Source organism: Hylobates moloch, unplaced genomic scaffold, assembly GCF_009828535.3.
Source record: "Hylobates moloch isolate HMO894 unplaced genomic scaffold, HMol_V3 SCAFFOLD_7, whole genome shotgun sequence".
NCBI classification, from domain to species: domain Eukaryota; kingdom Metazoa; phylum Chordata; class Mammalia; order Primates; family Hylobatidae; genus Hylobates; species Hylobates moloch.
In genome coordinates this window covers 48,718,120-48,732,038 of record NW_026652282.1, presented here as the reverse complement: position 1 = coordinate 48,732,038, position 13,919 = coordinate 48,718,120, and the positions used below count along the sequence as shown (strand labels likewise).

The following is a 13,919-nucleotide window of genomic DNA, read 5'->3' as shown; positions in this document are numbered from 1 at the left end:
GTAACAAATTCATAAAGTTCAAACGTAGGCAACTGAGAGAGCTGGAATCCCTAGAAGTCTCAGACATAAGTAGAATCCACGTTCACAGACAGATGAGATCGTGTCTCAAAGAAAAAAATAGTCAAACTGTATAAGGCTAAATAAAAAAATCAAGAACAAAAATAACAGATGCTTGTGAGTTTATGGAGAAAAGGCAATGCTGATACACTGTTGGTGGAAGTGTAAATTATTTCAACCACTGTGGAAAGGAGTGTGGCAATTCCTCAAAAAGCTAAAAGCAGAACTACCATTTGACCCAGAATCCCATTACTAGGTATATAAAGACACATGCACAAGTATGTTCATTGAAGCACTATTCACAATAAAAAAGACAGAATCAACCTAAATGCCTGTCAATAGTAGACTGGATAAAGACAATGTGGTACACATACACCATGGAATACTATGCATCTATAAGAAAAAGAGAGACATCATGACCTTTGCAGCAATATGGATGGAGTTGGAGGTGATTATCATTAGCAAACTAATGTAGGAACAGAAAACCAAATGCCACATGTACTCACTTATAAGTGGGAGCTAAATGATCAGAACACATGGACACATAGCAAGGACCAACACACTGGGGCCTTTCAGAGGGTGGAGGGTAGAAGGAGGGAGAGGATGTGGAAAAATAACTAATGGACGCTAGGCTTAATACCTGAGTGTCAAAATTATCTGTACAACAAACCCCTGTGACACGCATTTAGCTGTATTACAAACCTGCACATGTACTCCTCAACCCAAAATAAAAGTTTCAAAAAAACTCACAAAATTTATGAAATATTCTGATATTTCTACTGAGAAGAAATAAATTCACTTATTTTTGTACAAAGAAGGAAGAAAGGAAGAAGGAAGGAAGGGAGGGAAAGAGGAAGGAAGGAGGAGAAGAAAACAAGAAAAATAGGGCTGAACAAATGTGTCTGTCTCTATCCAAACAGCTCTTGATGAGAAGGCACTTTGAGCAACTTGAGTGAGAAGTAACATAAATCAGAGGATGTATTAATCTGTTTTCATGCTGCTGATAAAGACAAACCTGAGACTGGGCAATTTACAAAAAAGAAAAAAAAACAAAAAGAGGTTTAATGGAGAACTCAGTTCCACATGGCTGGGGAGGCCTCACAATCATGGCGGAAGGCAAGGAGGAGCAATTCACATCTTATACGGGTGGCAACAGGCAAAGGGAGGGAGGTTGTACAGGGAAACTCCCCCTTATAGAACCATCAGATCTTGTGAGACCCACTCTCTATCATGAGAACAGCATGGGAAAGACCTGCCCCCATGATTCAATCACCTCCCACCGGGTGCCTTCCACAGGGTGGGGACACCACCAAACCATATCAGAAGATCTCAATCATCTCCATTTACAGCCTTTCAAAAGTTATTCTGGCTGTCGTTTCTGAGCAATTCAAAGCTACCTTGGGGCCCAGTGAATCCATGTATTCTCCTGAAGGGCATCTTTTACCTGGATTAACAGCACAGCTGAGAACCAACACAGATCGGTTAGTTTAGGAAGAAAAAGAAAAGAAAAATACAGTAGACCAACATTTCCCTCCCCCATGATATTGTTCTCTTTTCACTTTTTCCATTCAATGTAGAGAAGGATATTTGAATCCCAAAATTTCTAAGCTGAGAGACCTCTGAAAGATTATCCTATACAGCCATTTTCAAAATATTTTTAGCAACAGAACACTTTTGTGAAATGAAATTTCATCTAAAACCCTACTGAAGAAAATGGGGCGATAAAGTAATATTTTTCATATAAATGTATCACTTTAGTTTCAAGTTATCTTTCTATAAAGGCTGTCAGTAAATTTGATTGAGGTTCTTTTGAGGAACCTAATAAATTATTCTGTGGATTTCTGCATAACACTTCAGTTCCATATTAGCTTCTACATCTGATTTTTTGGTATTTTTACTGTTATCGTTTCACGGCTGCAAGAAGATCTTGATTTTCACAATATATTTATCACTAATCTGTATCTTGGGAAAAAGAGAACCTCACTTTAAAAATGAACAAGTTACAAGTAAAGGATGGAAGAAGATATATCCTGCAAATATGTATCACATAAAAACTCAAGGTGTCAAATTAATACCTCACAAAGCACTCTTTATAGTGGAGATTATTACAAGGGACAAAATGGGACATTACATAATAATAATGAGATCTGGTCATTTAAAAGTGTGTGGCGCCTCCTCACCTCCTCCAACTCTCTCTCTCTTGCTCCTGCTTTTGCCATGTGAAGTACTTGCTCCTGCTTCACCTTTTACCATGAGCAAAAGCTTCCTGAGGCCTCCCCAGAAGCTGTTACCAGAAAGGGGTCCCAATCCAGATCCCAAGAGAGGGTTCCTGGATCTCTCCCAAGAAAGAATTCAAGGTGAGTCCACAGTGCAAAGCAAAAGCAAATTTACTAAGAAAGTAAAGTGATGAAAGTATGGCTACTCTACAGACAGAGTAGGGAATTCCCAAAAGTAAGAAAAGGAATGCATCCACCCTAGGTACAATACTCGTTTATATACAGGATAAAAAAGATTATGGGGAGATGTGCTCTGCTACAAGGGTTTGTGATAAAGGATTAATTTTCTTAATTACTATGTTTTGCAAGAATTGATATTATGATCTTTAAAGCAAAATTAGGAATGCTTCTGTTCTCAAGATATTGGGATATCAGGACACTCCTAAGTCTGGGTCTGCTCAGTAAAAACATCTAGAGGCTAGAAATACCTAATTTTCTGAGAATGCAGCCAAGCAAGTCCCAGCCTCATTTTTCCTAGATTTTTCCTATTTTTTCAAGATAGAATTGCTCTGGTTCGAACGCATGTGACAAATCCAGCGCCATGCTTTCTGTACAGCCTGCAGAACCATGAGCTAATTCAAACCTCTTTTCTTTATAAATTACCCAGACTCCAGGTATTTCTTTACAGCAATGCAAGATGGCCTAATACAGGGTCTGCATTGCTTAGGAGTCTCATGTTGATTGCAGTGTCCTCAGTGGTTTCTGAAGGAAGGCTAACTTATCTCCCAAATCCTGCTGGTGATGCTGATTTGCTCACATATGTCTGTGGCTGGTGTAACTTGCATTTTTGTCTCTCTCATCTTGGTCAGAATCTGGTACTCCCTGGCTGACTCAGCCTCAGCCCGTGTGTGCTGGCTTCTGCAGACCCCTCTGAATCTGGGCTTCATCCTCCCTTCCGCCCCTGGCCAGGGTTGTCCACTCCACAGCCTCAGCTGCAAGGTAACCTAGTCCCTATCTGGCTTAAGCTTGCCTTATGGTAGCACCCCTGGCTCTTGAATCAGTCACTTTCCATACCCTCCAACCCCTCCACCTTCCTCAGAGAATGCAGCCCCTTGGGGTCTCACCTACAACACAGCAATAACCAAGATCAGCTCTTGAAAGCAAAATCCCTCATTTCTAACCATCTATTTGCCCACTTTGTAGATGATAGCATGATCCAATAGACATGGAGAACGTGGTGATTCAAGTAAAAGGAATGATCACTACAAAAGCTTCTTCCTTGAGAATGTGGAAGGGCATGGGATCCAAGTGAAGGGTGTTAAGGAAAAAAATTATTCATGACATTTGTTAAAGAACGGTAAGGCAGACTTCATTCAGGACCATCAAGATAGGTGTAGAGACCACTGCTATGTGGTTTTGTAGTGAAGGGAGAGAAACTGGGTTCTACTCCAAATACAACAACGAAAAGTGGGAATTTATAGCCAAGGAACAGGGTGGGGAGCAATGGATGGAAAATTACTAAGAGGAAACACCACGGGTAAGGGGGTATTGTGGTTAAATTGAACTAACATGATTGTTGGTGAAGGTGGGCCAGGGTGACCAGACATCACCTGGGGGATGAGGAACCTAACTGAGATATTGATGATGGGAAATTCTAACTAAACTGACTTAGCAGGATTCTTGCTAAAATTGCACAATGCAGCGACAAACATGGCAGTCTAAAAGTCCCCTGTCCAGGGCTGTCTATTCCACAGCCTCGGCTGCAGGGTCACCTAGCCCCTAGCTGGGTTACGCTTCCTTTATGGCATGATCTTTAGCTCCTGAATCAGCCACTTTCCAGATCTGCCCCACCATCCTCAGGGAATGCAGCCCCCTGTGGTATCACCTACTTAACAGCAAGAACCAGGATCAGCCTAAACTCTAGCACTCCCTTTGCCAACTTTTTAGATAATAAAGTACAGATAGAGGAACATGATAGTTCAGGAGAAAGCATAACTGCAAAGGATGACCCCTTAAGAAGGTGGAGGGCATAGGATCCATGTGAAGGGCCTGGTCTCAAGTAGGATCCTGTCACTTCCTCCAGGGAAGCAGCCAAGATTATAAGTGCAGGTCCACTGCTGTTGGGAAGTGGTGCGAATTCTTCTCTGATTGCTTCTATTTTCTCAAGGGAATATTAGTGAATATCATGAGAAAATTGGGTGCTGGTGCTTGTGGAGGGATCTTGTAAGTAGACTAGACAGAGAAGGTACACTTGTGGACGGTGTACATTGTTTGTCTGCTTGTGGGGGGATTGCCAGGAGAGTAGGGAGGAGAGAGTTAATAGATTTGGGTAAGCTGGCTAAGGAAGGTGAATGGTGAGGAACGCGGTTGTAGTTAGTGGAGAGGAGGCCTCCTTGAGGCTAAAGACTGTGGATGCTGGGGCACTGGAAGAGGGAGCTGTTAGGACACGATCGGGTGCTGCCCGTTATGAGAGTGGGGAATGCAAGAAATGGACATCGTGGAGGGGCGCGGTCTTTCCTGAGGCCGAGGGCATGACCGCGGGCGGAAGAGACTTAAGTAGGGGGGAGGAGACCCCCCCTGAGGACGGAGAGGCGCAGGCCACGGCGTGGTCAGCCCCGGGGGCGCTGAGGTCGCCACCGGGGGAGGATCTTGGCTGAGAAAGCAAGGAGGATCAGCGGTGTGAGGGCTGCGAGGACAGGGCGTGTGCCACGTGAGAAGCGTGTTCAGAGGCTGGCTGGGTGGGAGGAGAATGTCCATGGGATTGGCACAGGTCTCGAACATGGGGCAGCTGGGGCAGTCGCGCAGCAGAGCCTGACCCTCAGCGGATCGTCCCTCAGGCGTCAGCTCCCAACAGCAGGGAAGGAAGCCTGCGGCGGACCCAGAGGAGACAGGCGCCGACCTCCCCTGGCTCCGATGCGCAGGCCCAGAGCCCATCAATCCTAGCCCAGCCCCGCCCGTCGGGCTGCGTTTTTCCGGCGGCGCAGGAACTTCCCGCGCGGTTGCTATGGTTCCGAGGGCAGGACTGTGGGAGCCTGCCCTGTACGGTAAGTTCGTCGGGGCCTTTCCGGCCGGTACCAGTCCGTGCTCTGGTCCCCACTGTCATCACGCTTTGCTTTCTCAGCCAAGATCTCGGGGCTCGGGGCGGAAACGCAGCGGAGATGTATTTTCTTCCGGGGTTGGTGGCGCGCGGCTCTCATGACCTGCAGGTGACAGTGTTGCCCGGTGGCGCGGCCCTGCCCGCCTCGTGCCCCGCCCTTCGTGCTTGAAAAAAAATGCCGGGAAGCCTTCTCCGAAAGAAAATGCTGGTTCTTTGGTTATCAGTGCCTTACAAGCCCTGGAGGCGGGGGTGAGGTGGGGATGTGATCCCTCGCGAAAACTCAGTCAGTGGGCAACAGCATTCTGTTTTTCAAATTGGCATTTCCTCGGTGAGGCTGCTAGGTACCCTAGCAACTAGTATTTCTGTTTCCCTGATTGGTTTTGTCATCTTTCTCCGCGTAATACTGGGGTTCTATGGACCTTTATCAATGTATTCTTTCATTACAAACGTCTCTGAATCTCATGGTAGAAAACTTGGTTAGACTGTTAAAGCGTAATAAAGGAAGCCAATCTTATCCACAGTGCGATCACCCAGCCGTGACCATTAATCATATTCTGTGATAAATTTCCTTAGATGTTTTTCATTCGTAAAGTTGCATTTTAAAAAATGAGATTAACATTGTTTCATGAACATTCCGCTTTTTAAACTCAGCTTCACACTTTGAAAAATCATTTTCATAGTATTACTCTGTTTTAAAAACAATGCAAACGTATTGTAAGCTGTTGAAAGTTTCAGTAAAACTTGAGCGCAAAATACTCAAATACTCAAAATACCATGATCAAAGGCAAACATCACCATCCTCCCTAATGAAGGCTGAGCTGTGGCGTGTGTTTGTTTCACTCTTTTATCCTGGCACCTGGAGGAGTGCCTAGCACTTAGTGGATGCTCAATAAACATTGTGAAATAAAATAATATTTACACCCGGTCATTTTTTCTTTATATATAATCAATCATTTCATAATGGAGTGTAATATAGCAGCAGTTTTCTACGTGATTTTTTATTTGGCACTTTGTAGTCAGCATTTGCCTGTGTCATTAAGATATCTTAAAAATCCGTTTTACTGGCCTCAGCCAGTTCAGTTGACAAAGGCCATTTACCTGGTTGGACAGACTCAGGGCAAAGCCCAGATCTTTCCAGGTTTGAGGCTCTTTCTTTCATTTCATAATAATCTCACTGAGGCTTCGGTGAGTAAGATGTGGCATAGAATATCCTTGGTAGATGCGGTGGATCTTTTATTGTTGCTCCATGTTTTGATCAGCTGTTAGTATATTGGCTGTCTTTTGACAAAGACCCTGCCCTGGATCAATTCATAGAACTGAGATTCTGGAAGGATAGGCATCCTAAGGTTATTTTCTGAAAGGCATGCTAAGGTTATTTTCTGGAAGGCATCCTAAGGTTATTTATTCCAGTGGTGAAAAGCTAGTCAACCTAGTCTGCTGCATTGATTTAGATCATGTAATGAGGAGCTTGCAATATAAAGAAAAATATACTAACTATGAATTCAGGGGCCAAATTACCAACATGCTATTGGAATTAGGGACACAGACAGTTGACAGTAAACAGTATTTATGAAGCAAGCCTGATCTGACTACAAAGGTCTTTCTCTCCCCAAATCCCACTAAAACTGCTTTAGCATGTCTCACATACCTGGGTAAAGATCATATTTCCTGCAAAAAAAAGTGCCTTTTTAAACACTGTACACAAATAAGCTGAATTCATTTATACTGGCAAGTTCTTTATCATAAAGATATTGTTTGATTTGGACATGCAGTTCTTCATTAACTTTTACTTCCTGAAAACTTTCCTGGAGGACCTTGGGCCAAGGCTAAACAGAACTTTCCCTCCAGCCTCAGCTCTACCAGCCTTACTCATTTTACTGTCTGAGTCACTGTGCTTCTCTGGGCCTGCTCTTTCCTCAGTTTTAAGAAGAGAGGTCAGGCTGTGTTAGTGGGTGGCACAGGAAGGCAGATCCAGGGAGGGATGTGGTTAAAGAGCCCCTGTTCCCAGTACAGGAACTCCTTTTTTTCCTATTATGTGTAGCTTTATCGTTCCTTAAAGAAAGCAGTTTAATTTAACAGAGTGTTAGAAATCACTGCACTACATGACTAGTACTCAGTCTCCTAGAGATGAGAATTGATTAAAGAGTAATGAAATTATAAAAATGAGTAAACTCAGCCATTCTTAGGAGTACCAAAAACTCAAAAGTAAGTCTTTAAGCAGATGGCTGGGGAGAATGTCTGATTAATAATAGAGTGCTGTGAAAACTATGTCAAATGCTGCAGTCTGATGACTTATTGACAAGGAACTTGAAACTGAAGATGTAATCTTACCAATCATTGAAAACAATTTTGAGAAAAGAATGTTTCAAGGAAGTAATCAGCCATAATCTCATGGTGACAATCTAGTGGAGTAACTATGTCATAATACTAGCTGGTATAGCAACAGTAAGTGCCTAACCACATTCAGCATACAAGAAATATCTCTTCAGTGTCGCTACACCACTGGCATAAGAACTTAAGAGTAGACACTGGCAGACACACATGTCTTAAGATCTTATTGAAGGAGTTAAAAATCACTTACCCTGGAATTATAACTTCATGGAGTCAAAGCAATGAAACTAATTAGGTAGATTTTGAAAACTTAGATATTAAATTCCTCATATTCTTTATTTTCAAGGGTCATTTAAAGTTATGAAAACTATTTCTAGAAATGAAATGTACAGCTTGACTTTACTTAGAGTTCTTGTATTACATTTTTTTATCTTCATGCCTGGTAATGGAGTACTTATGACTTTTATATCTTTGGATAGCAGATAGTGACATATTTTTTCAGGCAAGGTCTCATGTATGTATGTTGTCACTGCTTTACAGTTTAAGCATCCAAAAGATCAGTTGTTTCATCTAACAACTGTCTCTTTGCAATTTATTTTCAGGAAAAGAAGAAGAAATGGCAGTAAAGAGGGCAACCATCATTCCACCCAGCCCAAAAGGAATAAGAGAAACCCTATCTTTCAGGATTCTCAAGATACAGAGGTAGCAAGTATGGTCAGATAGCCTCTATTTCATTCATTGCCTACACTAAATTATCCAATTTGTGCTCCGTAATGAAAAGAAATGTATTATTCCAAGAAACCTTTATAAAAGTTTTCTTGCTTGATTACAGTGGCTTTTGAACTGGAGCTTTAAATTATGATATAGTATCTCACAGAAAATGGAAAAGAAGCACAGAAAAACTTTGCTAAACATAATCAGGAGGAATTAGCCCCTGTAATTTTGTCCCCTCATATGAGCAGGGAATAGTAGTCTTACTTCCCTTATTTTTATATGGAAAACATATTTTCTAGTACATAGTGATATGTTATTAGCTGGAAGGCAAGTCTTGCTTTCTCAGTGAAAAAAAGTGAAAAATTTGGGGCAGTCTCATGATTTTTGCAAAACTTTAATGGTGCTGGAAAAAGAGTTTGAAGTTTTTAATTTTTTATTGATATAGAATAGTTGTACATATTTTGGGGGTACATGTGATATTTTGATACCTGTATATAATGTATAATGATCAAATCAGGGTAATTGGGCTACCCATCACCTCAAACATACATCTTTTCTTCGTGTTGGGAACTTACAAATCTTCTCTTCTATTTTGAAATATACAATAAATTATCGCTAACTGTAATTTTCCTACAGTATTGTTGAATTCTATAACTTATTCCTTCTATCTAACTGTATTTTTATACCCCTTAGCCAACTTCTTTTCATCCCTTCCTTCCTCTTTTCTAAACCTCTAGTAACCACCATTCTAAGGAGCTTGTATTTTAACTTAAAGGTGCTTCACTTTAATAACTTGTATTCATTAGCATAATATAGCTTTAATTGAGATATAATTACTAGTAGAGTGTTAAGGGAACCTTAAAGTCTTTCTGAGTTAATCCTCTTAGTTAATAACTAAGTATGGCTCACCTTTCCCTTTTTTGAGCAAGATGAGAAAAGATTACCAATCCAGGTCCTCTTCTTGGTACCTACCTATACACAGGTATGATTATCCAAGATTGTGGGCAGCTACTTGGATGGGTAAAACATAACTAGATTTAACTTATATGATTTGTTCTCTTAGGTGCTGGGGGATTTTTCTTGGATATATTTGCACATATAGGAATATTTTCTTTCAACCATACATCTTACAAATTACACCACCACTTTCCCCGTAAAAACCCTAGTACATAGGTATAAGACTTACAGAAAGTACAAACACAAAGAGCCGAACATTTCTGTACAAGTGTGTCTAACTTGCCAGGAACATTCATTTTACCTTTCAGATTACTGAGTAGAACAAGAAATTAAGAGTGGAAAATTATGTAGATATACACACAAGTGGCTTATCTGGAGCAGATCTCTGCCTTTTTCTCTTCCCTACTGTATAGAGTAGGAAAAGATTTTGTGCCCTAATGCTACAATTCCAAGGGGGCAGCAGAAGTAAGACAAATGAGAGAAAAACAGAACCAGGAGGCCCCAAATACATTTAAAATTAGAGGTCTATGAATCCTGTTATTTTTCAACTGATAGGAAATCTCCCCTTGTCAGGTTATCATTTTAAGTAATATCAATTCAGATGACAACTGGGGCATTTTTTTTTTTTTTTTGAGACAGTCTCACTGGGTCACCCAGGCTGGAGGTGCAGTGGCACGATCTCGGCTCACTGCACCCCCACCTCCCGGGTTCAAGCGATTCTCGTGCCTCAGCCTCCCGAATAGCTGGGATTACAGGCATGCACCACCATGGCCGGCTAGTTTTCATATTTTTAGTAGAGATGGGGTTTTTCCATGTTGGCCAGGCTGTTCTCAAACTCCTGGCCTCAAGTGATCCACCCGCCTCGGCCTCCCAAAGTGCTGGGATTACAGGCATCAGCCACCACGCCCCGGCCTTGGTGAAATTTTTTGAAGAACATTTTCTCTTAGGTTCTTAGTAGTTTGGAGTCATTCTCATCACGTTTGATCACATATATTCTAAGAGACAGAACTACTTTGGGAAACATTTTTGGGGATGAAATCGTTGTTGAACAAAATAATGGTCATTAGATGTGGTTTTAAACCCTATGGCAAAATGGGAACCTTCTGAAATTAGCTTCTACTTAAAGATACATTCAAAATGGAGGAACAAGCTTTTTCAAAGATGGCCTAATCTGTTTTGTACATTTTAAGAAGCCGTGTTCATGGAGCATACTAAACATCCCAAGCACTTTCATATTGCAATTGAATCTTACAATCTCAGTTGTTTTAATGAATTGAATATGTCCACCTTTTTTTTTTCATTTTTGTTTGTTCAAATCCCATTTACTGAATTGAAACAAGGTGAGTTGTATAGATTTTTAAATAGTTGTATAGATTCTATTATAAATTTAATTTTTGAGCTGCAAAATAACTTACAACTCAATGTCTGTTCTAACTTCGTCTTATGAGGGAAACTGAGCTACAAAAAGCATAGATTATTTACCCCATCAGCACAGAAAAGTTAACACATGAGTATCATTGCCTTGCTAATTTGGAAAGTGGTTGTAATTCAACAACCTAATTAATTTGGTATTTTACAGTTCATAAGATTCCACAATGTTTCTAGTGTTAGAGAATGTGTACATGTCATTTTAAATGCCTTGGAACTTTGGGAGCACATATTTTAAGTGCCCTCTGATGGATTTGGTTAGGATCATCTGTTTTACTTACTCAAGTTTCTACAGGTGCCTTTGAATAAACATCATATTATTCCAGGGATAGACTATGTATTAGGAGTGAATGTTTTGTTGTGGAGGTTCACATAAAGGAAAAGCTGTAAGGCATGGAGGGATGGAATTGAGAGGAAAGCTAGGGCTTGAAAGAAAGTAAAATACTGGGCCGGGCGCGGTGGCTCGCGCCTGTAATCCCAGCACTTTGGGAGGCCAAGGCGGGTGGATCATGAGGTCAGGAGTTCAAGACTAGCCTGGCCAATATGGTGAAACCCCACCTCTACTGAAGAAATACAAAAATTAGCCAGGTATGGTGGCGTGCACCTGTAGTCCCAGCTACTCAGGAGGCTGAGGCAGGAGAATCGCTTGAACCCAGGAGGCGGAGGTTGCAGTGAGCCGAGATCGTGCCACTGCACTCTAGCACTCTAGCACTCTAGCACTCTAGCCTGGGCGACAGAGTGAGACTTCCTCTCAAAAAAGAAAAAAAAAAGAAGAAGAAGAAGAAAGTAAAATACTGGGTTCATCTGCTTTTATCATTAAAAAGTTATATAATTTTATATCATAAATACATGCACGAATTTCTGCTCTGTTTTTATGAAGATATTCTGTAATTAATATTCCTCCTCATCTCCTCAGTTCTATTTATCCTTCATTAGCCTCCTAAGGTTCTCTTTTCACTCCCTAACTAATCTTGTGTCTAGTTTATTTTTCTCTCAAGTACTGTGTCTTTTCCCTCTCTTTTAAATCCAAACTGTAATCTACATTCACTCCCTTTTGTTTCTCACCTCCGTTCGTGCAACTGCTCAGTAAATCTTTGCTCCTCCATCCCCTCCCTACTCCTTTGCTGTAACATATGTCAGGAAACATCTGAGACTTCCTAAATTGCATTACCAAATGTGTACTGAGCACCTACCATTTGCCAATCATTGTCCTGGGTGCCTGGCATCAACTTAGTGTCTCTGTCATTTCCTCAATGACTCCTTTCTATTCTACCTCTGCGTGTGTCAAATATATCCCTTTCTTTACATTTCCACCATCCTAATTCAGGCTTGCATTGCCTCTTGCTTGATACACTGCAAAATTTCCCAGTGGTTTTTGTGGTCTCATCCACCCCCTGTTTCATTCATCCATTAAAATGCTCTTCCTAAATATAGATCTGAGCCTTTATCTTATGCTCAAATACCTGTTTGTACAGACTTCTTAGAGTGACATTCAAGGCCCCTGATAACCTAGCCATACCTTCTCTTGCATATTTTGGCTCTCACTAACTCTTCTCTGGGAGATACCAGCCACATCATCTGTGGCTTTGTCTCCTCAAGAACTCTTCTTCAGCTTGCTTGTGCTCTTATTGCTCTCTCCATTTGTCACACTCTTCCTATTAATATTCTCTGTATCTTTGAAGGCCTAGCTCAGATGAATTTTATTTTAAGAAGCCTCCTCTATTTCCCCAGTCAGCATTCATTGCTACATTCTTGTCATTGCAATAGCTTGATGCTGTTATTCTCAGAGTACTGTATTCTTGATTAGTCTCAGGAATTACCTGTTGAATCCCTAAGTAGCCCAGGCAAAGTGCCTCCTTATACATTGTATAATAGACATGCAAATATTTGTTTAGATACTGCTTGGGCATCAGAACAATCTGTGCCTACTTGACAGCCTCTCAGAGGTTGGGTCCCAGCATGTGCACATGAGTCAAAGTGTCAGAAAGCCACACGGGTGATTTTGATGCCTATTCTGAAACAGAATGTGTTATAGCAAATCCCTGCTGGCCTCAAAGTTTCTTTGGTTACAGGTAAGTATGCAGATTTCTTTATGGCCCACACTAACCTAAATCCTGCTTTTTCACACACACCTGGACCCCAGGATTTTTGTAAAGTGCCTTTGTGAATTTTACATAATGAGATACCCTTCTTTAGAGTCTTCATAAATATAATTTTATTTTGCTATGTGTGTGAATTTACAAGGGCTCTATCCTTCATTTGCCTTGCACAGATATCAGCATTAAACCTATATTGAAAATTCAGACAAAAAAGAATGAGCTTTGTAACTGTCAGATAGGATAAGCAATCTGGTAAGACATTTGTATGAAGATTCAGGAGGATGGTGAAGATGTTTTATATATTATGAGTCTTTCCAAATACTGAAGTGCTTAAAATCTCATTTATTCTCTGATAAAATAATTTGCACTTTGGGAGGCCGAGGCAGGAGGATCCCTTGAGCCCAGGAGTTCAAGGCCACAGTGAGCTGCAATTGCATCACAGCAATCCGGCCTGGGTGATGGAGTGAGAGCATGTCTCTAAAAAAATAATAAAATAAAGTGTATTAAGGTTAATGCTTCTGTACTAAGATAGCAGTTTCAAGTGTCAAAACCGTACACCATCAAGAAGCAAATTTTCCTCTCAATCATTCTGACAAGCAGTCCATTAAGTGGGATATCGCACATGAAACAGATTCACAGGGTAAGTGTGACACAGCCCAGGTTGCGTAATATAGGCTATGTTTACTAAATAAACAGCATTATTAGCCTAGAAAATGGTAGTGTATATGACTTTTTAGATGCTCTTTACTAGGCTAAAGGAGGTTAAACCCTCTTCCCAAAATCTCATTTATGGAATCACAGTGCTTTTTAAGTCTTTGCTTTGAAGTCAGAAGTAACTGAATACGTAAGCAGGAGATTTTACTTGGTTTTGTAGTAGCATTCTTTAGTTTGCCTACTTAAAAATAAAATGTTTGTTTTTCACAAAAGAAATATATTTGTAGTAGATGAGTTAGAAAGTGAAGATACAGGCCGGGCACAGTGGCACATGCCTGTAATCCCAGCACTTTGGGAGGCTGAGGC

The 13,919-nt window shown here is 41.0% G+C and overlaps 1 protein-coding gene across 8 annotated transcripts in view; it reads left to right on the top strand.

The window, feature by feature from the left end:
• The first annotated feature begins 7,867 nt into the window (after positions 1 to 7,867).
• The window catches only part of FAM104B (family with sequence similarity 104 member B), a 45,798-nt gene continuing 39,746 nt past the window's right edge, over positions 7,868 to 13,919 (top strand). For 6 of the 8 annotated variants that reach the window (XR_009214356.1, XR_009214357.1, XM_058441802.1 and 3 more), the window contains exons 1-2: positions 7,868 to 7,996; positions 8,304 to 8,415. Coding sequence is in view for 6 of the 8 variants with exons in the window: in XM_058441802.1 (XP_058297785.1) it covers positions 7,983 to 7,996; positions 8,304 to 8,415 (126 nt within the window). In the remaining 2 variants the exon portion in view is untranslated. The remainder of the gene's footprint in view (positions 7,997 to 8,303; positions 8,416 to 13,919) is intronic. The other 2 variants (XM_058441799.1, XM_058441798.1) reach the window with 2 other exon arrangements.